This window comes from Miniopterus natalensis, chromosome 1 (genome assembly GCF_054644295.1).
Source record: "Miniopterus natalensis isolate mMinNat1 chromosome 1, mMinNat1.hap1, whole genome shotgun sequence".
Classification (NCBI taxonomy): Eukaryota; Metazoa; Chordata; class Mammalia; order Chiroptera; family Miniopteridae; genus Miniopterus; species Miniopterus natalensis.
In genome coordinates this window covers 177,649,274-177,673,346 of record NC_142081.1, presented here as the reverse complement: position 1 = coordinate 177,673,346, position 24,073 = coordinate 177,649,274, and the positions used below count along the sequence as shown (strand labels likewise).

At 41.4% G+C, this 24,073-nt stretch overlaps 1 protein-coding gene and 1 non-coding gene across 3 annotated transcripts in view; both read right to left on the bottom strand.

Annotated features, from left to right (window-relative positions):
• Positions 1-24,073, bottom strand: part of ATP8A1 (ATPase phospholipid transporting 8A1) — a 195,275-nt gene that overhangs the window by 158,656 nt on the left and 12,546 nt on the right. For both annotated transcript variants that reach the window (XM_087827644.1, XM_087827641.1), the window contains exons 2-5: positions 8,285-8,399; positions 6,991-7,090; positions 5,831-5,929; positions 683-728 (exon numbers count right to left, since the gene is read on the bottom strand). In XM_087827644.1, coding sequence (XP_087683770.1) covers positions 683-728; positions 5,831-5,929; positions 6,991-7,090; positions 8,285-8,399 — 360 coding nt within the window. The remainder of the gene's footprint in view (positions 1-682; positions 729-5,830; positions 5,930-6,990; positions 7,091-8,284; positions 8,400-24,073) is intronic.
• LOC148094506 (small nucleolar RNA SNORD45) lies at positions 6,496-6,577 on the bottom strand. The gene has a single exon (XR_015716500.1). It is a non-coding gene; the product is annotated as a small nucleolar RNA SNORD45 (small nucleolar RNA).

Genomic DNA, 24,073 nt, shown 5'->3' with positions numbered 1-24,073 from the left:
TCTCTCTCTTTCTTACTTCCCTCTCCCTCCCTCCCTTCCACTCTATGTCTGAAAAGCAATGGAAAAAATATCCTCGGGTGGCGATTAACAACAACAACAAAATCTGAGAACATAATGGTCTATTTGCTTGTGTTGAAGGTCATTTTGTTTTGGGCTGCATTGAAATGAGACCCACACACCAAAAGAGCCATGTCAAAATGCCATGCACTTCCCAGAAGCTGGTCTGGTTTTAATAATTTTATTGATTTATGGAGCATATATCTTCTGCATGTACAGTCTGATAAAATGCCCCCAATATGCCTTTTCCCCAAGCAATATCACATCTGATTATTTTCTATAAATCTTTTCTAGAGTAATTATAGATCACAAACAAAATAGAGACATTTTGCAGCATTTAATATTGTCAAAACCACTGCAGATTTTATGGACAGTACTTCAGAGCACATTGCTATGAGATACTTAAATATACTCAAGTTGTTACTTTTCAAAAGTATTATCGCTGTAAATCACTCTAATTCGAATTTAAGTGTCATGCTAAAAAATGCTCAAAGCAAGAGACTACTGTGGAACAAAACCTAAGAGATACACAGTATTTTCAATTGAACTATATTTAATGGAAGTGATTATTTATATTATTATGAGTGAATTTGACAGATACGAGAAATAAATTGTAAATTCCTACCTTGTGTCTGTTTCTTGTTCACTGCATTATCAGCTTTATGGCGTTTCTAAAATTTAAAAGCAAAAACAAAAGCTGTGAAAAAGTGAGTAAGATGCATAAAACAAAATAGCAACTACAACAAAAGAGGTACCTTTAACTTATTTTCACACCCACATCAACTTTAAAAGTCGGCTGGGGCATGGTGATGGGAGGGCCCAGAGGGTATGGGGGGATTTGAAAACTGAAAGCAATCCACAGCATCTTTACACCGGAGTACAGGTGTGTGGCCCTCGGAGGAGCTGAGAGCATCATGCGGGTAAGATTACAGTTGATGTACCAGACGAGTTTGAGTGGAAAGTCTGACTTGGTCTTTTGCTTAAATAAACTCACTTAAAAAAGACTGCCCAAGAGAATGATCTATAATAACTACCGCTTAATAATGGTATTGAAATATTTTCAACTTATGAAATTCATTATCTAATTAAGCTAACACACCCTCTATAGTTTAATGATGTGCTGTCAGTGACTAGAAACAAATACATCCACTACTTGTATAAAGCCTCTGCCATCTACTGCTCCCAACAGCCACCCTCCCCCCAAATCACAAGCCACTGAATCACATGATCCTATTTTCCTCTCCCCCAGAAGCAATGGGAAAATAAAAAGTGAACAGGTGAGTTAGTCTATGTCTAGGTGGGTGCGTTTGAAGAGTTACATAAGCCACGGTTTTACAGCAGTAAGAAAAAGGAACGGAAGGTCAGAGGAAAGGTGAGAATCTGACTGATCAGGGGACACGAGAGGTTTTCTATGGCTTCCGCCTAAGCTTACAGCATTGAGTGTGACACGTCGGCCTCCGCTGACGCTGGAGAAGTGTTGAGTTAACTGACGCTGTGCTCAAAGATGCTACATATAAAGCCACACACCTGACTATCAGGTAGAATTGAATGAATGCAAAACAAAAGAGTTCCTAAGCTTCCAGCTGAGAAGAAACATGGTTTTTAGGACTCAGGGCACATAGGAAAACACTTTCCAAGAGAAAGGTCCGGAGCTGTGGGCCAGCCCTCCTCCCGGACCCTGCGCCGCCCAGGAGGAGCGCAGAGGGCTGGAGTGAGCACTTGCTTCCCCCGCAGTCAGCACAATGCGAGCGCGCGTTCAGAACGCTGCTGGCGAAGCTCGTGGGAGGTAATCCTGCCACATCCATGTGCAGGAACACACTACAGCTCTTCTCAGAATAAAACTCTCACAAATAAAGGTGTAATAATGTAGACTTTTAATAGGCAAGTAATTGCTTCCAAAAGCAAGCACATGCTTTGCCAGCAAATATTTTTTTTAAGTTTTGTTTTTAGTTTTTTTTTTTAGTATGTTTTTATTGATTTCAGAGAAAGGAAGGGAGAGGGAGAGAGAGAGAGAAACATCAGTGATTAGAGTCACTGATCGGCTGCCTCCTGCATGCCCCTACTAGGGATCAAGCCCGCAACCCGGGCACGTGCTCTGACCAGGAATAGAACTGCGATCGCCTGGATCTTAGGTCGATGCTTGACTGCTGAGCCACGCCGGCTGGGCAGCCAGCAAATATCCTTAACTGAATTTTTAAAGTTCTGTTAAATTTGTAGCTTCGATAGAGCAGATTTTATAATTGATAAAACTAAAATGAAAAGTAACCCAAAATAAATTTTAGACTGAAATAATGATTCAAGGTAAAATTAGATATTCAGAGGAGGTGCAAATATTTCCAAAATAATGTGTACCTCTAATGTAGAATAGACTTCCAACTGAAGGAGACAAATAAAAGCTAATTAATCAAACATTCCACTTCTACAGGAAATTTAATCTTAGTGAAACCTAAGGAGTTCCTGAACATTACTTTCCATCCACAGAGAATTCCTGCACAGGAGCATCTCCTTCCTCAACCTTTCCACCACAGGATAAATGAGGTTACTTGTCAGGACACAACTGTGCCGAATATACACACGATGACCCACCCCGCCCAGCAGATCCTAATCACATGACTACAAAAAGAAAGCATCTTTATATCCTAAAGAGATCATTATTCCTTCTAAAAGTAAGAGCTCAGAAAAATTAATATAGCTATTCTGAGTTAAAATACCTCTCCTGTCCTATAATCAGAATTCACTAATACCACTGAAAGCTAGTGAATTTAATATTCTCATTATTTCGTTGACAGTACACCAAGGCACTGTACTGTATAAACAGTTCCATGAACTTCAGGATGCTTAAGTTTGCAACACTGGCCAATGCTCCTCCTGGGACCTCTTTCACCCTACGCATTTCTTACTGCATCATCGTCCAGGTGTTCCACCTGCACCGGCCCCTTCTTTGTCTCCTTGCTTTTAATTCAGTGATGGAATTCCTTCAGGCTGACTCTCTTGCCCCTCACTCTCTCCTGTCTTAGTTCATTCATAGCTGCAATTCCAATGATAACCAAAACACAAATACAGACCAGCCGAGACTACCATCGGAGCTCCAGTTATGCCTAGTTGCCTCCTACACACCTCCTTCTGGCAGTCACAAAGACATCTCAAACTGTGTCCAAAAGACAATCTCTGACTTTAACCCCCAAGGCTTGTTCTTGTCTCAGACAACGACCCATGTAAGGTGCGCTCACACAAACTATGACCTTGAGGGTCATCCTTGTACCTCCTTCTGCCTCTCACTCCCATCCAAGTCATTTCTTCATTCAGTGCACGTGTACTAAACACTGAATAAGGGGCAGGCCCCATTACTACGCTGAGGATACGGCAATAAACCAGAGACCCAATTCTTGTTCTCATGGAGTTTACATGCCACTGGTTACAGACAGACTGGGAACAAAATTAGGAGGGTGTCTAGCAGGTCGAATGATGATGTCTTGTCAATTTTACTCCTAAATATATAGTGAATTCATTTTTCCATATTTCTTCATCTCTACCTTACCACTTAATCTACAATATCTTCATGTTTTCATACTTGCTACCAGAATACTCTTCTAGTAAGTCTACCTAAATTCTCTGTTTTTCTCCAATCCATTTTCTGCGTTTTAGCCAAAAGGATCTTTGGATGATGACAATACAGTTAACATTTATCCAGCACTTACTATACACTTGGCACTGTTCTAAGGACCTCACGTGTATCATTTAATTCTCATAATAGCTGACGCAGTTACTTGATTAATGTCTCTCTCCTCCAATGGACTGTAAAAAGCTCCATCAGGGTTACTTTCACTCACTAGCATATACTCAGTATTTGAACTCTGAACTTTGTAGACTTTAAATAAGTATTTGTTTTAGAATGAATAAAGCTTATCAGTGTTTAACAAGTTTATAGCAAAGAAGGCATGTTTTTAGGGGTATTACTAATTTAATAAATGACTTTGACCCTTTCCACAAGAATTGGCATTTGACAGGATAACTGTTTCTTATTTCAAGTAAGTTATATATCTCATTTGTTACTTAACAAAAAAGCAGGAAATCATATTATGTTAAGTTTTCTAAAGCATCAAGAGTTAAAAGGCACTGCGGTGAATAAATCTTAGGCATCCATTCTATTTAGCTAGAGAGCTTCTAGTTTTGCTAAGGAAAACAAAAACAAAGATAACAACAGAAGAGGCAGTTTAGAGAAATGATTATAAGGCAGGGTCTGGAGCCTTGAATTCTGACAGCCCCACTTAAATAGCTGTGTGACCTTGGGCAAGTTACCTTACTACTCTGTGCCTTCTCACCCTCATCTGTAAAATGGGATAATATAATTTATTCTTTAAAGGGCTGTTAAAAGATTTAATAAATGTAAAGGACATAAAGCAAGTACATGGAACTCAGAAGTTCACTAACTGTTATTAATATTATTGTTGGTGACTCGCTGACAAATCTAAAGGGAAAGAGCACTGAATGGGATAGAAATTCCATCAACTTCTTGGGCAAGATATATGGCCTCTCCATGCCTCAGTTTCCTTACCTTTAAAAGGGGGTTAATATCCAACTTTCTTAGTTATTGATGGAATTAAATGAAAAAAAAATTGCAAAAAAAATAGCACAACGCCTTAGTAACAGATGCTCAAGGAAACCTACATTAAAGAAAGAAAGAAAAGGGAATACAAAAAGCAAAGAAAGAAACAAAAGTGTAATAAAGACCAACCCTTACGGAGTGCCAAGTCCAACCGTAATTTAAAGATGGTAAGTCTGCGTGGAGCAATACGAGTAAGAAGAGAGGCCCTGAAATTGTCAGCTAGTGGACTATAATGTTTTACACACGCGCACACACACAACCTCTGTTGGACTCTTGGATGTTTTTGAGACTGATGATCTCAATGGTCAGCTGACCCGTCTAATGCTCTAGTGATGCTATGGTTCCTGTGTTCTTAGTGAGATCCTAATTTGATGCCCTAAGCCATAATATTAATGTCTGTGCAACGTTAAATGGGAGCTTCCTAAGAATGTCTCAGTCTTCCCTCGCCTCACCATCTGACTTGCCTAAGGCTTGACAGAAGGTCACTTCAGACAGGCAAATTATTTAAAGGGCACAGAAAAAAATATTGGCTTCCTCAACAAAGGTAGTTAAAATAGAAGAAAAAGAAAAGCCTGACTTTATTTTGGGGAATGTATTTCATAAAGGGGAAACTAACTTCCCCTTTTCTCTGCTACTACGGAAAAATAAAAATAGCACATTTGCTATTACTTTCTTTTAAGAAAAGGAAACTTAGAACTACTAAAATAAGATGAAAAAGAATCATAGGGCTTAACGAGGGGAAAACTAGGGTATATAAATTTAAAAATAAAAAATACAAAAAACCCTTCACATTTAGATAGTTGGGAGGTTCTGTTTAACTTGAAACAATGTTGAAACTGAAAACTGAGCATAATTAAAAATAATGTTCAAATATAGTTTCCTCTCTAAGCCAATTACTACATTCAAATTAATTTCTTTTATTAATAAACTATAAACATAAGGGAACACGGTAGCAAGCATTTTGAAATATTAACCATAAAAAAATCAACAGAAATTAACTGCAGAGGTGGGAGCATATTCTATACACTTCTAAGTTGAATGGGCATTTTAAGCAGCCTGTGCCAAGAACAAAATAACTTAAAGAAGAAACTAATATTTTAAAATATTTATATAAAAATAACAAAACAAAACAATCACATTTATTTATGAAAAAAAATAAGTACTTACAATATCTTCTATTATCTCTTTGATAGCTGCCACAGCTAAAATAAATAAGAGAGGAACCAGTGTTGTATAGCGACCTGTTGGTGATACGTCAGGTATTTGCTATTTGAAAGGGAAAAAAAAGAGAGAAATTTAGTGAGGATTAGCAAAAGTTGATAATACATTTAAAAACAACAACATCTTAGTGCCTCTTAAAATATGCTTCCTTGATTTTACTACGTTGGCAGACTAACACTGGGCAAGGTAATTTGCTCAAATCTAATAAGCAGCTAGAAGAGCGTGTTCATTAGCTTCCTGGCAAGCAGCTGTGTGCAGGATTAACACCTACAAAGAGGAGTTGGTTAGATAAGTTATAGTATATCCATACACTAAAATATCACATGACCATTAAAAATGAAATTTTAGATACACAATGAATCTCATGGGAAAATATCTATATGTTATTATGTGGATAAAGCAGATTATGAAACATATGTACTTTATGATCCCCTTTTTGTAAACTAAGTTAATATACAATGCTTAAAAAAAAACAAAAACCCAGAAGGATATACACCCAGATTTTAAGACAGTAGCTGCCTCTCGGTGGTAGAATGAGTTGTAAATTTTGTTCTTTAGGCTTTGTTGTGTCTTCTAATTCTTTTTACAAAATGTATGTTATTTTTTTCTTCAAGGTCTCAGCATAATTCTAGAGCTAGTGTTATTACACGTCAACCATAAATTCAGGTGATACAAGCCAACACATCACTGACCTAGTGCATGCTCTTTTTTAATAAAACTTTTTTTTCTGTTTACAACTAACACAACTACAAAGAGAAATAAGATTTAAAGTGGTCATTCTTGTATTCTAAGGTTCAGAACTGACAGTTTTACTGTTACTAAAATAAATTAATATTTTAAGAAAAAGTCCCATCCCCCTTTAGCACCCAAACAAATAGTCCTTGCCACATCCAATTTACGGAATGTTTAAAATTAGCTGATAAAAACGGCTCGACCAGGCTTAAAGAGGTAATGGAATTCTAGCACTGCTTGTGGCAGGAGCCAGAAATGTCCACCCAAACCAGCTGATTTCTCTGTGTTCAGATAAGCTTCGGCAGATTGGTCACAGGCATTTATTAATACGGGAACACTCGATGTTGAACTAAGGTTTTACGCCACAACTTTACCTGAAGCAGTGCAATAAAGAGGAAAAATGAATTGGCGGCTCTTCTGAACTGAGAGTAGAGAAACCGTGGAAGGAACGTGATGATGTTGTACTTTGCAGTGCTAGAAAACAAAACGAAGAACAGCGTAAAACGCAATTACCCCGCAGTTAGCACCAACGTTGACAAAATCCTATCTATTATCACCATGTGAAAAATTAGCTGAGGAGCATCTGCCCTCTGTTTCAGATTAGGAGAATCCTGCAGATGGCCATTAACCTAAATGAAAAGGAGTGAAAGGAACTGCATAAATAAATAGTAAGGCCTCAATTTTCTGCCTAATACCTTTTGTTCTCGTTGGTCGACCATCCTGTTTAACATTACTAGGAGTAGCTTGCAAAGAGGAACAACTTTAGCTAAAATAATGTATAATATGCTAATTGAAAATAAAATCTTGCCCCCAAAAATCAGCAACCTAAGCAGGACCAGACTAGATGCCTTCCCTGGATAACTTCAGAGAAATGAGAAGTTTTCTAGGTTTGTATTTTCTTCCTGGTCCCCCCTACAAACTTGGCTAGGACTCCACACTTAACACCTTAGATACAGCCAACATCAGTCAGGTATTGTCATTTAGGTCTTGGAAACATCCTATCTTCCTCTTGTTAATTAAATAGAGAGGAGATGAAAGGGACACATGCCACACTCCCCAAGCTGTGAAATGTTACTCTTGAATTTGAAGTTGTAATTATTCATTTTAAATGGACATGTCTCAAACCCAGGGATTTTGCCAATGGAGAAACACTGGGCTAGCACTAGGGGTGCTCCCTGGTTCCAGAGGCCACTTAGTGAACACGGCTTATAACAGAGATACTTTTCTATTATTGTTGGAATGAAAATATAACAATGAAGTAGTTCTCACAGCCCTCCATTCCTCATCACCATACTAAATTTCGCAACTATCAAAAGCCAATATTTAAAGACTATTTAACCAAAAGGAGTTCTCAGTAAAGAACTGCAAAGACCTTTCCTAAAATGTAAAAACTGGTTAACGCCAAACAATAATTTGTTGTACAACAGGTTTAAGACAAAGGATTTACCCATGAGCAGCTGCTTACCCTTTCTGCTCCTTCCTGTTTGCAGATTCTTATTAATATCTTATTGGCTAGAAGACAGAGAAATAGCCAAGTCACACGGCCCACGGTAAGCTCTCAAATATTAACTGATTTCACTGAAAGCTCTCTGCGAGCATTTTCATTCCGGCTGGGAGATGGCCAGCTGGGCTGTGGCAGGTCCCACAGCATCCTCCAGCAGTTCCTACCTGACGTGGTTATTGCAGAACTTCGTCAGCTGCGGCTGGTTGATGAATATGGTCCGTATTTCTTCCTGGTCCGCCAGGGAAGTCTTCTCTGAAACATCATCGGTCTTCTCATAGCCTTAAAGAGAGAGAGTCTTCTTACTTGAAAAGAAATGCTTCATTGTATTATCCAGACACATTTCATATTATTCCAGAGTCTAAAATCGGTTATTAGCTATATGTATCTCTGTATTGGTATTCCTGTTTCTTTCACAATAAAAAGAAAAATCCCCACATGTAACATTTCTACTAAATTTAAAAGGCAGCATTTAATGTCATGTAAAAACAGACCCATTTCAAAAAACAGTGACATCAATTTTCAATTTTTGTTCATTTTTCCTCCATATATGTTCAATTTATTTTATTTCTTCCCATTACATAAGAATATGTCCAAAAGTAACAAAAAATATTAAACTGGCATTACATTACATTTTAGATAAGACTAACAAGACAAAGGAAACTTAAAATATATTTTAAAAATTTAAGCACACACATTTACTGCTTTTTTTCCTTTCCTTTTTGGATGTAGACAGGAAAAAGAAGAACAATGAGGTTTAAAAAGGAAACCACCACAACAATTATTTAACTCACTGTGATCAGTGTACTCTTTTCACTAATTAGAATTGATGTTTACAAACAAATTTAAAATGTTTTAAGGTCATTTCAAATCATCTCACAATCACTGTAACAATACAATAGATTCAGGCAATTTCAATTAGGTAACACCTTATTGCAAAGTTGACAATAATGAAAACACACACACATAAGTTCTAGAAGAATAAAAAATGTTAAACTGCTTATTTTATCCTAGCGAGAATTCGATGAGACTGGATTAAATCATTCCCCAACCCCTTCCTAGAAAGGCTCGCCAGCTGTACTCCATCTCAAATACCCATTTCTCCCCTTTTCTGCCAAGCCAATGCCAACTCCTCCCATGGGACCTGCAACGTGGGGTCTCTTCGGAAGTGTTCGAGGATGCTGAAGTCGGCGAACCTTCTCTGCGTTCCCACTGCCCTCTGTACTCCCCCCAACCCCAACCCGCACCCCCTCCCCAGCAAACACTTACCAGAACATTTGGTTACTGCCTGCCTACAAGTCAGTCTCCCAATCCCCGAAAGGGAACTCCCTGGGGCCACCGGTGTGGTGTCACTCATCCTCCCAGCACCAGTGCAAGCAGCCGGGGCTCAGTAAATGTTTGCCCAATAATGAACAAACAGGGATGACAAAGGAGTGGCAGTTTGGCTTGGGGGGGGGTAGTTTTTTTTTTTTTTTTTTTGGAGGGCAAGCAAATGGTTCTCCACCCACTGATAAGGACACTAAAGCAGCCAAGAGCTGGTAACAAACTGTAGAAGAAAAGCTTGCCTGTGGGGTTTATGAAACGGGAAAATCATTTAGGCTCTCTACAAAGGCGAGCAAAGGGAGCTCAGAGACCAGGGGCGTAGGGAAGAGCGGGTGTGTGCAGGGAAGTGTGAACAGGGCAATAAAGCTGAAGCACGGACAAAGGGCCAGGTAAAGACGGGTGAGATGTGCTAAAAAGCACACAAGCTGGATCTGAGAGGACCTCTTGCGCTTGTAAAGAAGCCTGGATTGCATCCGGTTAGCAGCGAGCCCCTGAAAACTTTCCAAGTAGACAGGTACCGAGTAAGAGTCACATTTTATACCCATCACTCCGGAGGTCACACGGCTCCGTGTTAAGTACTGTGACCATCATTTTATAGTTAGACATATCAGCAGCTTTGCCCATGGTCACATGGCTAATAATTATCTTTCACTACATCACATTTTAGATATAACACAAGCTTTTCCCCCTAGTTTTATTTTTTTAAATTTTTTTTATTTTTTAAAATATATCTTTATTGATTTCAGAGAGAGGAAAGGAGAGGGAGAGAGAGAGACAGAAACATCAATGATGAGAGAGTCATTGATCGAGCCCAAGACCTGGGCATGTGCCCTGACTGGGAATCGAACCCCGATCGCCTGGATCCTAGGTCGACGCTCATCCGCTTCCCCCTAGTTTTAAATAATCAAAATTTCATAGACCAAATGTTTGTGTCCCCTCCAAAATTCGTATGTTGAAATCCTATCCCTCAAAGTAGTGGTATGTGGGGATGGGGCCTTTGGAAGGTGATTAGGAATGAGGGTTGAGCCCTCATGAATGGGATTAGTGCCCTTGTAGAAGAAACTCCAGAGAGATCCCTCATCCCTGCCATCATGTGAGGACACAGCGAGAAGACAGCCATCTCTGAACCAGGAACTGGGTCCTCACTAGACACTGAATCAGCTGGTGCTTTGATCCTGTACTTCCCAGCCACAAAAACTGTGAAAAATAAACTGTTCATAAGCCACTCAAGTCTATGGAATTTTGTTATAGCAGCCTAAACATACTAAGACATGGATTATCAAACAGAGGCATGCTGATCTTAAAAATTCTTTAAAATGTTCTATTAGATTTTCCCTAATGACAGCACAGAGATCACAGTGTACTGTTTCTGGCATCTCGACTGGACAGAGAACCTCAGGAATACCAGCTGTCCGCTGTGCTCTCAACTGATATCCGCAGGTTGCACTTTATGTAACTGGACTGCTGAGGGCCTGGGCCCTTGGATGCTTAGCTGAGGAGGTAAGTGTCACTCCTCCCCTGACATGTCTATTTATATTGGGGTCTCAAATGCTGCTCGGGGGAGTTGGACACCACACCTTCCCCTTACATATTAATTTGTATTCAAGAATTTCTGTGGAGCAAAGAACTATCCTAGGACAAAGGAATTAGAATCAACTCCTTCCCCAACATGAGAATCAGAGCAATTAAAACAATCCTAATGGACTAGTAGGGCCTCAACCAAGGTTTGATAATAAGGGACCACTAAGGAAGGAACTCACCAAAGTGAGGGGGAAAGTCTAGACTGGTGACCTGTTCTCAATGAAGCAAAAACATACAATTTCTGTTCGATAAATGGTGCTGGGAAAATTGGACAGACATGCAAAAAAAAAAAAAAGAAACTGGACCACCATCTTACTCCATATACAAGAATATACTCAAAATGGATTAAAGACTTAAATGTAAGACTCCAAACCATAAAATTCCTTAGAAGAAAACATAGGCAGTAAAATATCTTAGCAATATTTCTTCTGATATAGCTCCTTGGGCAAGGGGAACAAAAGAGAAAAATAAATGAGATTACATCAAATCAAAAAGGTTTTGCACATCAAAGGAAACCATTAACAAAATGAAAAGACAACCTACTGAATAGGAGAAGATATCTGCCAATGATACATCTAATAAGGGGTTAATATTGAAAATGTATAAAGAACTCATATAACTCAACACCAAAAAAACAATCCAATTAAAAAATGGACACGGGACCTGAATAGACACTTCTCCAAAGATGACATACAGATAGTCAACAGACGTATGAAAAGATTCTCAACATCACTAATCATCAGAGAGATGCAAATTAAAACCACAATGAGATATCACCTCACACCTGCCAGAATGGCTCCATCAACAAATCAACAAACAACAAGTGTTGGGGAAGATGCGGAGAAAAGGGAACCCTTGTGCACTGTTGGTGGGAATGCAGACTGGTGCAGCCACTGTGGAAAACAGTTTAGAGTTTCCTCAAAAAATTAAAAATGGAACTGCCTTATGACGCAGCGATTCTACTTTTGGGTACATATCTAAAGAAACCCAAAACACTAACTTGAAAGAATATATGCACCCCTATGTTCACTGGAGTGCTATTTACAACAGCCTAGATATAGAAACAATCCAAGTGCCTATCAATAGATGAGTGGATAAAAAAGCTGTGGTACATTTAGACAATGGGATATTACTCAGCCATAAAAAAACTCCAAAATCTTACCATTTGCAACAGCATGGATGGACCTAGAGGGTATTACGGTAAGTGAAATAAGTCAGACAGAGAAAGACAAATACCGCATGATTTCACTTATATATGAAATCTAAAGGGCAAAATAAACAACCAGACAAAATAGAAACAGACTCATTACCAAAGGGAAAAGGGGATGGGAGAAGGCAGAAAAGAATAAGGGGGGATAAATGGTAATGAAAGGAGATTTGCCTTGGGGTGGTGAACACACAGGACAATATACCGATGATGTATTATAGAACCGTACCCCTGAAACCTCTCTCGTTTTATTAACCAATGTCTCCCTCTGTGCAGAAGAGAAAAAAGCTCTCCTATTGGAATGCATGAGCCAATACCTGGAGGGAGGGAGGGAGGGAGCAATTTTGATCTCGGATCCCTTCTGGGTTAGAGGTGAAAAAGACAGCCACGCAACAGCCACCAGACAACTGTATTTTTAGGCTTCTTTTTTCTTTTTAAATTTCCTCTTCAAATCACCACCTTCAATAGCTATGATGACCACATCAAGAGCTCTGTGTTCATTCCTGAGCGATGCCTTCACCGAGGTACTGATACACAGTGGTGGCGAAGGTAACTGGGGAAGAGCCCCCACCACTCTGCCCCAGGGAAGGTGAAAGATGGTGCAGCTGGGTTCCTTCCTGTACACAGCCTGTCCTTTGTTTTAACGAGGGAAGCTATGCCTCTTGGGATTTGTTTAATTATTTAGAGGGCTTGTTCACATAAATCATTAAAGTTCACTAGTAGCTCTTAATCCACCAGTCTGGCCTCCTGGAGACTTATATGAATGAAGCCTTTTGTGTCTTCCCCTCACGGAAGGCAAGCAGAGGACAGTGAGGCCAGGGATCTATGAGCAGTTCTCATGGAGTCTCCATGGAAGGCGGGGCCCCTTGGAGCATTCTTTGCCCTTAAGTCACACAACAGGTTTTAGCTACTGAATGTGCTACAAGAAGATATTACTTTGTATCAGTAAATAAGTATATACAAGCAACATCCTCCTGCTGACCGTTTCAGCTTCCAGGAATAATGCTCTTTATCGAGAAAACATAGGAGGAGGGTGGGTCAGCACCCTAACCACAGCCTACAGTGAACACAGGTTCACCTTCTGCTAAGAGTTTCAGGTCATTAAACCCTCTTAGTGATTGTACAGCAAGCTCTGGCTCTTCCACCAGTTACTTATGTGACCCCAAGCAAACCACTTACTCCCTGGGGGATTCCTCTCTTCCCTTGTAAAGTGAGGAAGGTAGGCCAATAATCTTAAATTCTTTTTTAGCTCCAAAGTCCTGTGAAATTAGTATCTGCTGGGCACCAGGAAGAAAAAAGTCAACACCTCATTTGTTTATAAGAACAGGAAAATTTAAAAACAAAATAAAAAATTTCCCTATTTGAGCAGATGTTTGATAGCAACGGCTGCCTGACATAATCTGCAGCCAGAACTCAGTCCCACGGTCAATTGGTGCTTTGTGGTCATGGTGAAATCTCCTTATTTGTAAAGATAAGTAGTGACTACAATCTGTTGCCAGCAACTACTGTACCTGGCACTCACCTATTGACCAGTGACTGCTGGGTTACTGAGTATGTTGACACACAGTCTTCCTTTCTTCCTCTGCCTGGATTCATGGTCACGTGCTCATAGGCACACAGAATAATGAAACAGGGAAGGAAAATGCTCAACAGTTATTTAGTGAAAGGCTTTTAGTTCTTTCGTACAATCACAACAGAAATGATCATCTCTGAAATTTCCCATTTCTCATCACACATATCATGAGCAAATCAGTAAGTCCCTTGTTCATCAGTTCATTCATTCGACACGTGCTCAACGTTAAGTGGAACACCGTGCCTACTATGTGGGAGCTATTTTTTAAAAAGCTGCAGAAACAGCAGCAAATAAGATAAAGTCCCTTCTTCTTGGGGACTTATTTTCTGGAGAACGAGATAATAATAGAACGTGGTAAGTATGAAGATAGCAAGTGAGAGAATGACTTCTAGAACTCCTTGCATTTCCATTTCATCATCTATAGATGGAGATGATAATATATGCCTCAAAGGGGGTTGGGAGGCCCTGGTGAGTCAACACATGTACAGGACAATGCCTAGCACACAGCAGAGCTCCATAAATGTTAGCTGTTCTCATTGTGTAGCTATTATCACTACTGTTGCTGCTGCTTTATAATGAATGGTAAGGGAGGCCTCCAAGGAGACTGAGTCAGGCCTCAGTGAGGACTTGGATGCGGAGAGGTAGGGGACGGAGTAAACTAACCGAAGAGCAGGAGCAAAGCCCTGGGGGCAAGCATGAGCTTGGCATTTCCAGGAACACGAGGAGCAGTAACAGTGAACAGGAGCATCAAACAAGGAGAGGCAGGGCCAGATTGGGAGAAACAATGAGACTTGAATTTATATTCGTTATGTGATAGGAATCCGCTGAGAAGTTTTAGGCTGGAAGATCATTTTAAGGCTACTGCGATAATCCAAGTAAGAGGTGAGGGCGCCTGGGTGAGACTGTGGTGACAGAGATGTAAAGAAGTGAATGTGGACACGACAGTTATTTGGAGGTGGAGCTGGTCTGACCATTACAGCCTCTCCAGGTCTCTCATCCATTCCACCATTGTATGACGCCACATACACCCACTGTCTGGTGTTACTCTCAGCAAAAGCCCAAGACTTAAAAGAAACTTAGGATTTTAAATACAACAAATGAAATTATGGAATTGTCTTTATAGCCAAACAACCCCATCCTGAGATATCATGCATCTTTTTGTCATTAGAACACGGTAATCAATACTGTTGAGAACACAGGGTATAATCAATGAAGGCATTACAGAATCCAGATTGGGAGCACAGGCCATGGAGTGAGAGAGATATTTAGACCCAGCAGTCATGAGCTATGGTAACCTTAGACAAATTGCTTATCTCTAGCCACCCACCTTCTTTCACAGGCTTCTGAGGAGATTATAGGAGACAACGCACATGTAAAGCACTTGGGACAGTGCCTAACTCGTCCTGCACATACAAACATTGTAGCTATTATTTTTATTTTTGAAATTGAAAAGGCAGCCTATGGGGAAAAGGAATAGGCTTTGTCGTTCAAATGTGAATTACGGTACTTCTACATAACTCTGGGCAAATTATTTCATGTTCTGAGCCTCAGTTTCCTTGTGCATAAAACAGGGTTAATATAAGGATTAAATGACATTATGTTAGCAATGTAGCACAATACGTGTCACTCAAACAGCTCCCGTCACCCTATTCTCCTAAGAGATTATAAAGGTAATCTCCCCTTCAAAATCCTTGAGATAGGAAAGACAAGTCTTAGAAACACTACTGTAATTATCAACATTTAAAAAATATATATGTATCTTTATTGATTTCAGAGAGAGAGGAAGGGAGAGGGAGAGATGGAAACATCAATGATGAAAGAGTCACTGATCGGCTGCCTCCTGCACTGCACTCCCCCCTTACTGGGGATCGAGCCCGCAACCCGGGCATGTGCCCTGGCTGGGAATCGAACTGCGATTTCCTGAATCCTAGGTCAATGCTCAACCGCTGAGCCACGCCGGCCAGGCAACATTTTTTAAACTGGATACTATTTAATTAAAGCTGTGACCAGTGAATGAATCTAGAGAGTAAAATAATGGATTTTACTCTACAATTACATGAATTAATATTAAATAAATACATGTTGCCTGGCTGGCATGGCTCAGAGGCTGAGCACTGACCTATGATCCAGGAGATCGAGGTTCGATTCCCGGTCAGCAGGCTCGATTCCCAGTGGGGGGCGTGCAGGAGGCAGCCAATCAATGACTCATCATTGATGTTTCTCTCTCTCCCCCCCTCGCCCTTCCTCTCTCTGAAATCAATAAAAATATATATTTTTAAAAATAGATGTTTTCCCCCAAATGGTCATCTGTATAGAGGTCATACAACAGAAAAGCAGGGGTGGGTAGACACAAGGCAGGACAGAATGAGACACAAAATCATTATGTTGCCTGGTAATATGGTTATAGACCCATTATATATTTGCAGACTCAACTTTATTGCAATTATAAGTAAAGCTTTATTTGGAATCAGAATACCGATTATATTAACTCCCAAACATATTCAGGAGAATTCAATTATATACCTTTTTTACTCAATGGCTTCCAATGTTGCACATTAAAGAGACCATCTTAACTGCTCACGTTTCCTGACCTAGAATAAGATCATCAGACAAACAGCCCTGCTTGCAATAGTCATAGAAGCAAACGAAGAATATTAACTGGAAAACTAACCGGAGGCTTAAGAGGCACAAATGCCGACCTTAGGTGTGATTAAAGGTAGGTGTTACTTAGGACATCATGAGCTTCACCCATGGTCATTCTAAAGGTTTAAATGTGCCTTTATTTTGTTCTCTGGGAAAAACAATAATAAGCCAAATGTCCTCATGTAAAAATTATTATTTTGGGCTCAAGTTTCTGGAACAAAACAATCTTCAGCTGAGGAATTTAGATGTCTGCATTTTATTTATTTTGCTTTTAATGATATCTTTATATATACCTTTATTTAATTAGAAATACAGAAGCAGGTACAGAAGAGATTTGAAATCCCACGTTCTGCACTGTTGAAGCAGAACGGTCATTTCAAATGTTCCATTGTGAGCCCAACAGCAGCTGTGCAGACAGAGAGGGTACAGAAAGGAACCATTACTGTCCAAACAATGATCCGGGTCCTTTAAAGGTGAAGCCTTACATACTACATTTTCAAATACAGCAGCGATTTTCAATAGGTGGGCTGCGGCGGGCACACTGATGTGCCTCGAGAATTTCTAAAGCAGGCAATACCTGACTACTTAGTCACGGGTGCTGACTTCTTTTCCCTCAGATTGTCAAATAAAAAAATGACAACAGCCAATGTAACAACAGCTGTCCAGTTGGAATGAATCAAAATTATACCTATTTTTTCTGTCAGATTGGCAAAAATTATATTTTTTGGGGTGCTGCAGAATTTTAGTAATTAGTTTATGTGTGCCGTGAGATGAAAAAGCTTGAAAACTGATGAAATATGGCATTGAAGAAATTAAACACTTAAATAAAAACTATTCAGCGACATGTTTCAAACTTCTAGACCATGACTGCAATAGCCAGAGGGGAAATGAAATGTTCGATTGCATCAACATACCTTCCCCGGACAGAATATACTGATTCAGGCTCTATGCAGGGGGCATCTGCTGCTCATTCCAAATCAGTCTGCTTTTCCTGAAAATAGTCCTTTGATTTTCTTGGAAAACTCCCCTTTCCCCAACTGTAGGCAGTCTTGAGGGACTGGTCCATCAAGATACCATTCCCCTTTCTGACGTAAAGGTGGGTGCACGGCCATGCTAGGCCAATCACAGTCCATTTGCATTCTGGACAGATGAAAAGGCTGAGCACAGATTAAGACCGATTCTGTGGCATCCTGAAGTAACTGTCCATTAGTCAAGCTGCCTTGGGTCATCCTTGACCTTCCTGTAAAGCTTTTCCTTTGATTCTGGGAATCATTCCAACTACTTAAAGACTGCATGGCTTCTAAATTATGGAATTTTAGTGGAGGCACTTCAGTCCTTGGCTGGAAGCCAAGTCCTGTCTCAATACCCGTCTAATGCACCTGGGCACTGACACTGTACCTGGACCTGGCCAGTGTTTTTCAAGAAGCTCAAATTTGTTCCCTGTACCACAATCACTAGCTGGCTTTTCCACTCTGCACAGAATGATGACCTAGAACCACAATGCAACCACCCTGTCCCCCAACATCACCCAGCTACCTGGAACTTTCCCTAACAGGACCTACCTGCTATATCAGATCTCCTTGGATGTGAACAGCTGCCCTAACCCAGCCCTGAGTGCGGCATGTTCTGGGATAACTATGGGTTGCACAACAGCCAAAAAGCTTTCCACATCTCTAGTTTCCTCTCCTTTACCTTCTTGCTGATGCAACTGTGATGCCTTCTAGTTATAACACTTAAGTTATAATGTTGTAACAAAAATATGATATAAAATATGATATAAAATGTGACATAAAATATGGTTATCTACCTTAAAAACTGGTTATTTTTCATTTTATAAAAGGGTTCACTTTTTTAGAAATAAAGAATTATTCTCAAAATGATGAAGATGAGGAAACTTTGCTTCTGTGTGGAGAGCTGGCCATGGTCAGAGAGCCAGTGAGTACCAGAGTCAGGACTATTTGGAAATCAATAAAGTCCATCCCAGCCAGGCGTTGCTCAGCAGTTGAGCGTAGACCTAGGATCCAGGTGATCAGGGTTCGATTCCTGGCCAGGGCACGTGCCCAGGTTGCGGGCTTGATCTCTAGTTGGGGATGTGCAGGAGGCATCCAACCGATAACTCTCTCATCATTGATGTTTCTATTTCTCTCTCTCCCTCTTCTTTCCTCTCTCTGAAATCAATAAAGATATATTTAAAAAATAATAAAAAAATAAAGTCCAGCCCAGCTCTAACAGTGATACATAGATGCATTCATTCATTCAGCAGTTAAGCTTGACCTGATCTCTCCCTCTAACTATTTCCCCTCCATTGGCCCTATTCCACTTCAATACAGTTTTCCAACCACAACCCTTTCCTATCCTCATGGCCTTGTTAGATGCTACTCAGATGTCCAAGCACCGCCCCCCCCCCCCCCCCCGTCTTAGTGTCACTACAAAAGTTTTGAATATATATGGTGGCCTTTTACCACTCCAACATTAACCTTTTGATCTACTTAGGTATACAGTAACTGAGAATTATAATAATGGATGTTACAAGATGTACCAATTTATATACCGAAGAAAGGCAGACATAAGGGTACATGTAAGTATCTATCATGTATGTTACTCTAATATGGGCAAGAAATTTAACACTTCAGAGAAGTCCCTTGCATGCAATAAATGTTTACTAAACTTTCTATTTTAATATCAGATATCTGAATATTCCCAGAACTTTAATAGTCTTATCCACATCCTGATACCCACTAATATGTTTTCCCACCAGGACCTGTCATTACCATATGTGATAAATAACATTTTTCTTTAAGTGTCTTTGTGGGAACTGATATAAACATAAACAAGTGTGAAAACACACCAACAGCATTTCTTGCCTAACACAGGAAAAGTTAATGGGTCAACACTTCCTGAACTCATGCTGAACTGCATGCAGCAAGCTCCAAAAGCAGTGCTATGAATTCTAAGTGGTAGACACTGAAAAAGTACCCCTGACACTCACAGGAAAGGTCACCTTGAGCCGTATTATGTGGAAGTCTATGGCATGCCCAGTGTTGCACCTCACACAGTAAGCACTCAAATTTCCTTGGCTGCCAGCCTTGGATATTAACCCAGAAAAATAATCATCTTGGGCATGCTGAGTTGCCGAAAATAGTAATGAATACATTTATTAATGCTAAATCATGCTTAACAGGAAAAAGGAAGACGAACAATGCAAGATGAAGGGAAATTAATGATATCACCTTGGGAATACCCCATAGATCATTTGGGCAGACAGAGGAAATAAATGGTTTATTCCCCATATAGAATTAAACATTGGCACAGAAATGGGCTGCACTAGCAATAAGGGGTTTCAACTACCAGGCATCTACCGGGCATCTCCGAGAAGTCTCAATTAGCTAAAAGCATCATTAACTGGCCTTGGCATCCATACGCATTCAGGAAACGAGAGGAGGAACTGCTACTGCGCGCTGGATTCTAATCAATGCAAAAGCGGGAACGTAGTAACCATGCCCGTAGAAGACAAAACTGTACCAAAGAGCTTTAGACAGTGAAAGCGAGGAGCACCAGGCTAGGCCACGCGTGCAGTCTAGACGTGAGGAGGAAACACTGCAAGTCCCCAAGACCCGGGAAGGGCAGAAGTCTGGAAGAACGTGTAGAACACCACGCTGGTTCGTTGTGAAAGGTCCTGACACAGGGGGAAGGGGGGCTATTCAGAGAGACCACAGCTGCGGCACAGGAAGCCGCTGAGCAAGTAAAAGACGACAAAAAAAGATCACGGGAAAGGTTGGAAACTGGCTCACGAGTTCAGTAGCAAATAATTACAAACACACAGATGTCTGAGGAAAGATGTTTTAAAAAATTTTCAAGACTACCAAAATGTTTCCTCCCTTCCACTTGGGATACAAGGGGACTGATGGCATCGGTCTGCTGCCTGCAATCGGTGATGTAATGTTAACAGATAACAAAATAAAAGGCAGAACTTCTCAACTCCCACTTCTACTTCATTTCAGCTGGAATGGTTAGAACAAACATTAGTTGGAGGAACTAAAGCAAAAGAGAAGGTAGGGGATTATTTAAAAAAGAACACAGAAAAGGCAGTACCTAGCTGCTCTAAATGAATTCCCATTTAGAGCATATATATATATATATAAAAATATATAATGTTTTTAAACGTACAGAACTGTGAGAACTTGCAGAAGAGTTAAGTGAACTGCCCCTAACGGAGGAACCACGGTGAATGAGGGTGGTTCCAGAGGCTGAATAAGAAACCGAGGGCCCAGGGCTCTCACAAGGAAAGACGGTGGATCCTGCACATTGTACACAACTGTTCATAAAAATGCTGGTCTACAGATGTGCTTTCAGAGCTCACAGATTTATACAATGGGATCTACAGCTTCTAAAGGACTTATGTGAAAAATCTGAAAATAATTCAGGGGTTAAAAGGAACACTTCCCTTTTGTATTGAGAATTCAGTGAACACTGAATAGGACACTTCAATGTCCTGAAAGTGGTGTTTTTCACACACAGGATGTAGTCAGAGAGAAAAAGGAAACTTTCCCCTTTAAAAAAGGTTCTTTACATCACCTAAGTTGAAACAATAATGTTATTGGCCACACCCTTAGCATTCTGGGTTTCAGCAAGGCTTTTGGCTAGGCCCTATTCGTATAAAACCGAGACAGGAGTCCATGACTATGTAGCTCTGTGGATTTACAATACATGACAAACATCCACAGAGGGGGCTCAAAGTGAGGCTGTCCTTTTGGTCTCCCCCTGCCTGCGAGCCCTTCTAAAGGAGCCTACCCTGGGACACCCTGGCTCTCGTCCCTCCTCCCCTCTCCTGGCCTAGTTCCCTGGCCCTGGGTGTCAGGGTCAACAGGAGGCACCTGACCAGCAAGGCTAATCAGATTTCCTTCTGGGAATGTGAACTTGAGATCCAGGCAGACTTGGCACTGAGCAGGGACTGTCGCGGAGAGCTAGGCTGGAGGGGGTCAGGTCACGGCACCCTGAAGCCATGTGCGTGCCTAAGGTATGGAGAATGGAGGGGGTGCACAGAGGAGAAAACAGGCCGTGCTGGGCAGAGAGAGGCCCCAGAGTCCCACCAGGCTCTGCTGTGATCCAAGAGGACCCCCTGGATGGTTAAATGCGTAACTATGCTAGGGCTCTAGGGCCAGACAGCCTGGGTTCCAATGACAGGACAGGGACATACATGGCATGATTAATAAATGCACAGGTGACGTGAAAAACAATCAGAATTCAGGAAGGTCTTAAAAGTTTGACTACACTGAAGGTCTACTACTAAGGCCTCAAAAAAACCAACTGTGCAAATACAATATGGGGGACATTTGGCCCAGCAAGAAGTGTAGAAAATAAATGGTTTTTATTGCTTCCATTGCTTTCTTAGCAAGAAAGAACTTGCTAAGAATTAGAATTGTCTGAGAACGAAATGGGCAGTTTTACAAGGGGTGTAATTCTCAGTTCTGAGAGGTACTCAAGCAGGAGCTGGATAAACACCTGCTTGCAGGCTGCTTTGGGGACTGTGCTGCACTCTGATTGCTAAGTTCCCTCCAACTCAAGAATTCCATGATGCTATCTTTTTAAAAATAGATTAAAAAAAGACAATTATGAGGTCATCAGAGAACCATTAATACAGTCCCAATGCACAAGCAAGTTTAAATCACTTTGTAGATGGAAAAACAAATTATTGAATTAGTTGATAAAAATGCTTTCAGGATAGTTAACCCCGCTGACTTCAGCGGCAACGCATTCGCAGGAAGACATAACTGAATTATAGTTCTGATGAGTGAGCCCCTAAAACATACTGGAAAAAATACTGATACAGCCATGAAGGTTACCTGAATGATCACAACTTTCATTTTTAGAGCTACTTACGAATTTTACAACATAAAAACAGGTAGATGCACGACTGGCTCCAACAGCCTCGCCTTCGTTTCATTTAAAGCAGAAACACTCACATGCCGTCCCTTGGCTGCTGTGCTGTTCTCAGAGTGAGTCAGCGCAGTTTGATGGGCGCCTGCTTTTTATTGCCATTGTGACTTTGGCAGGAGAGAAAAAAATGATCACCTTTACTTTTTTTTAAATGTTTTTATTGATTTCAGAGAAGAAGGGAGAAGGAAAGAGAGACAGAAACATCAATGATGAGAGAGAGGCATCCATCGGCTGCCCCTGGCAGGCCCCCTACGGGGGACCGAGCCCGAAACCCAGGCACACGCCCCGACTGGGAATCGAACCGCGACCTCCTGGTTCACAGGTCCACGCTCAACCACCGAGCAATGCCGGCCGGGCCACCTTTATTTTTTTAAACAAAGTCTCAACCATCAAAAACACCCAGTGAAGAAAGCAAGCCTACCTGCTAATTATGGCTTTGATGGAGGAGTCAGAGCAGCACACACAATATAAATCACCCACAAACAAGAACAGCTCCTTACAGAACCAGGCACTACCCTGGATAAGAAAAGGGTGACTCTCACCAGCCTGCTAATGACAGGTAGTGTCACCATCTGGCATGTAAAATACCCAACAGGCCGACCGAACAAGTCGAGAAAAACAGGAAGCCCGTGGAGGTGCACTGGACAGCTCCGCCGCCGGCGAGCCCCGAGAACGGGCGTGGGTGGGCGGCTGGCCTGCCGTGGGGCTCCGGGCAGCGTGAAGGAACCACCAAGACTGGTTGGACCAGGCGCGCTCCAAGTCGGAGAGGCTGCCTGCACGAGAGCAAGGCGTGGCTGGCACCCTTCAGTTCGTCAGGATGCGGCTAAAAAAGAAGACAAACCTCCACTCAACGCATCAAGCTGGGCTGTGTGACTGACAGCTGGTGGGCTGCGGAAACTTAAAAGACCCAGCACGGAGCTCGGAGGCATTAGAGCAACGACACCTACACGTGTGTGAGACTGCCATCGGTTCTCCCCAGTTCGCAGGCAGAACAAGAACCCCAGAGGACAGGCTGGGCAGATAGTTCAAGAACCTTCAGCCCTGGCCAGTTTGGCTCGGTGGTCAGAGCGTCAGCCCACAGGCTGAAAGGTCCCGGGTTCGATTCCAGCCAAGGGCACGTTGTGCCTCGGTTGCAGGCTCGATCCCGCATGGTCTGGGCGAGTGAGGGATGGATGTTTCTCTCTCTGTCTCCCCCCCCCCCAAAATATCCTTGCCTGAGAATTAAAAAAAACAACAACCTTCTAACATAATAAATAAAAATCAGCTGGGGGTGGTGGGTTTGGGTGGGGAGAGATTAATCCAAGAATTTATATGCATATATGCCTAACCCATGGACACAAACAATAGTGTGAAGGCCTGGGGGTGGGGTAGAGGGCGTCAATGGGGGAAAAGGGGGCTTATGTAACACTTTCAACAATAAAGATGGATTTTAAAAAAAGAAGTATAGAATTAAAAAAAAAAAAATCACCCAGTGCAGAAAGAACCTCTTAAGGCAACACTTTTGCCTCCAGGTGCTGCCACCAATTAGAACATGTGCTGGGTGCGGGGACGCTGCCGAGCGAGCGCATCGGGCTTCTACATGGTAAGAGGAAAACGCCGCGAGACTTCAAAAGCCCTCCAGCAAGCGAGCAGCTGGGCTTCCACAGCCTGAACCGCCTGATCGCATCCCGACCCCCACCAGACGCACACTCA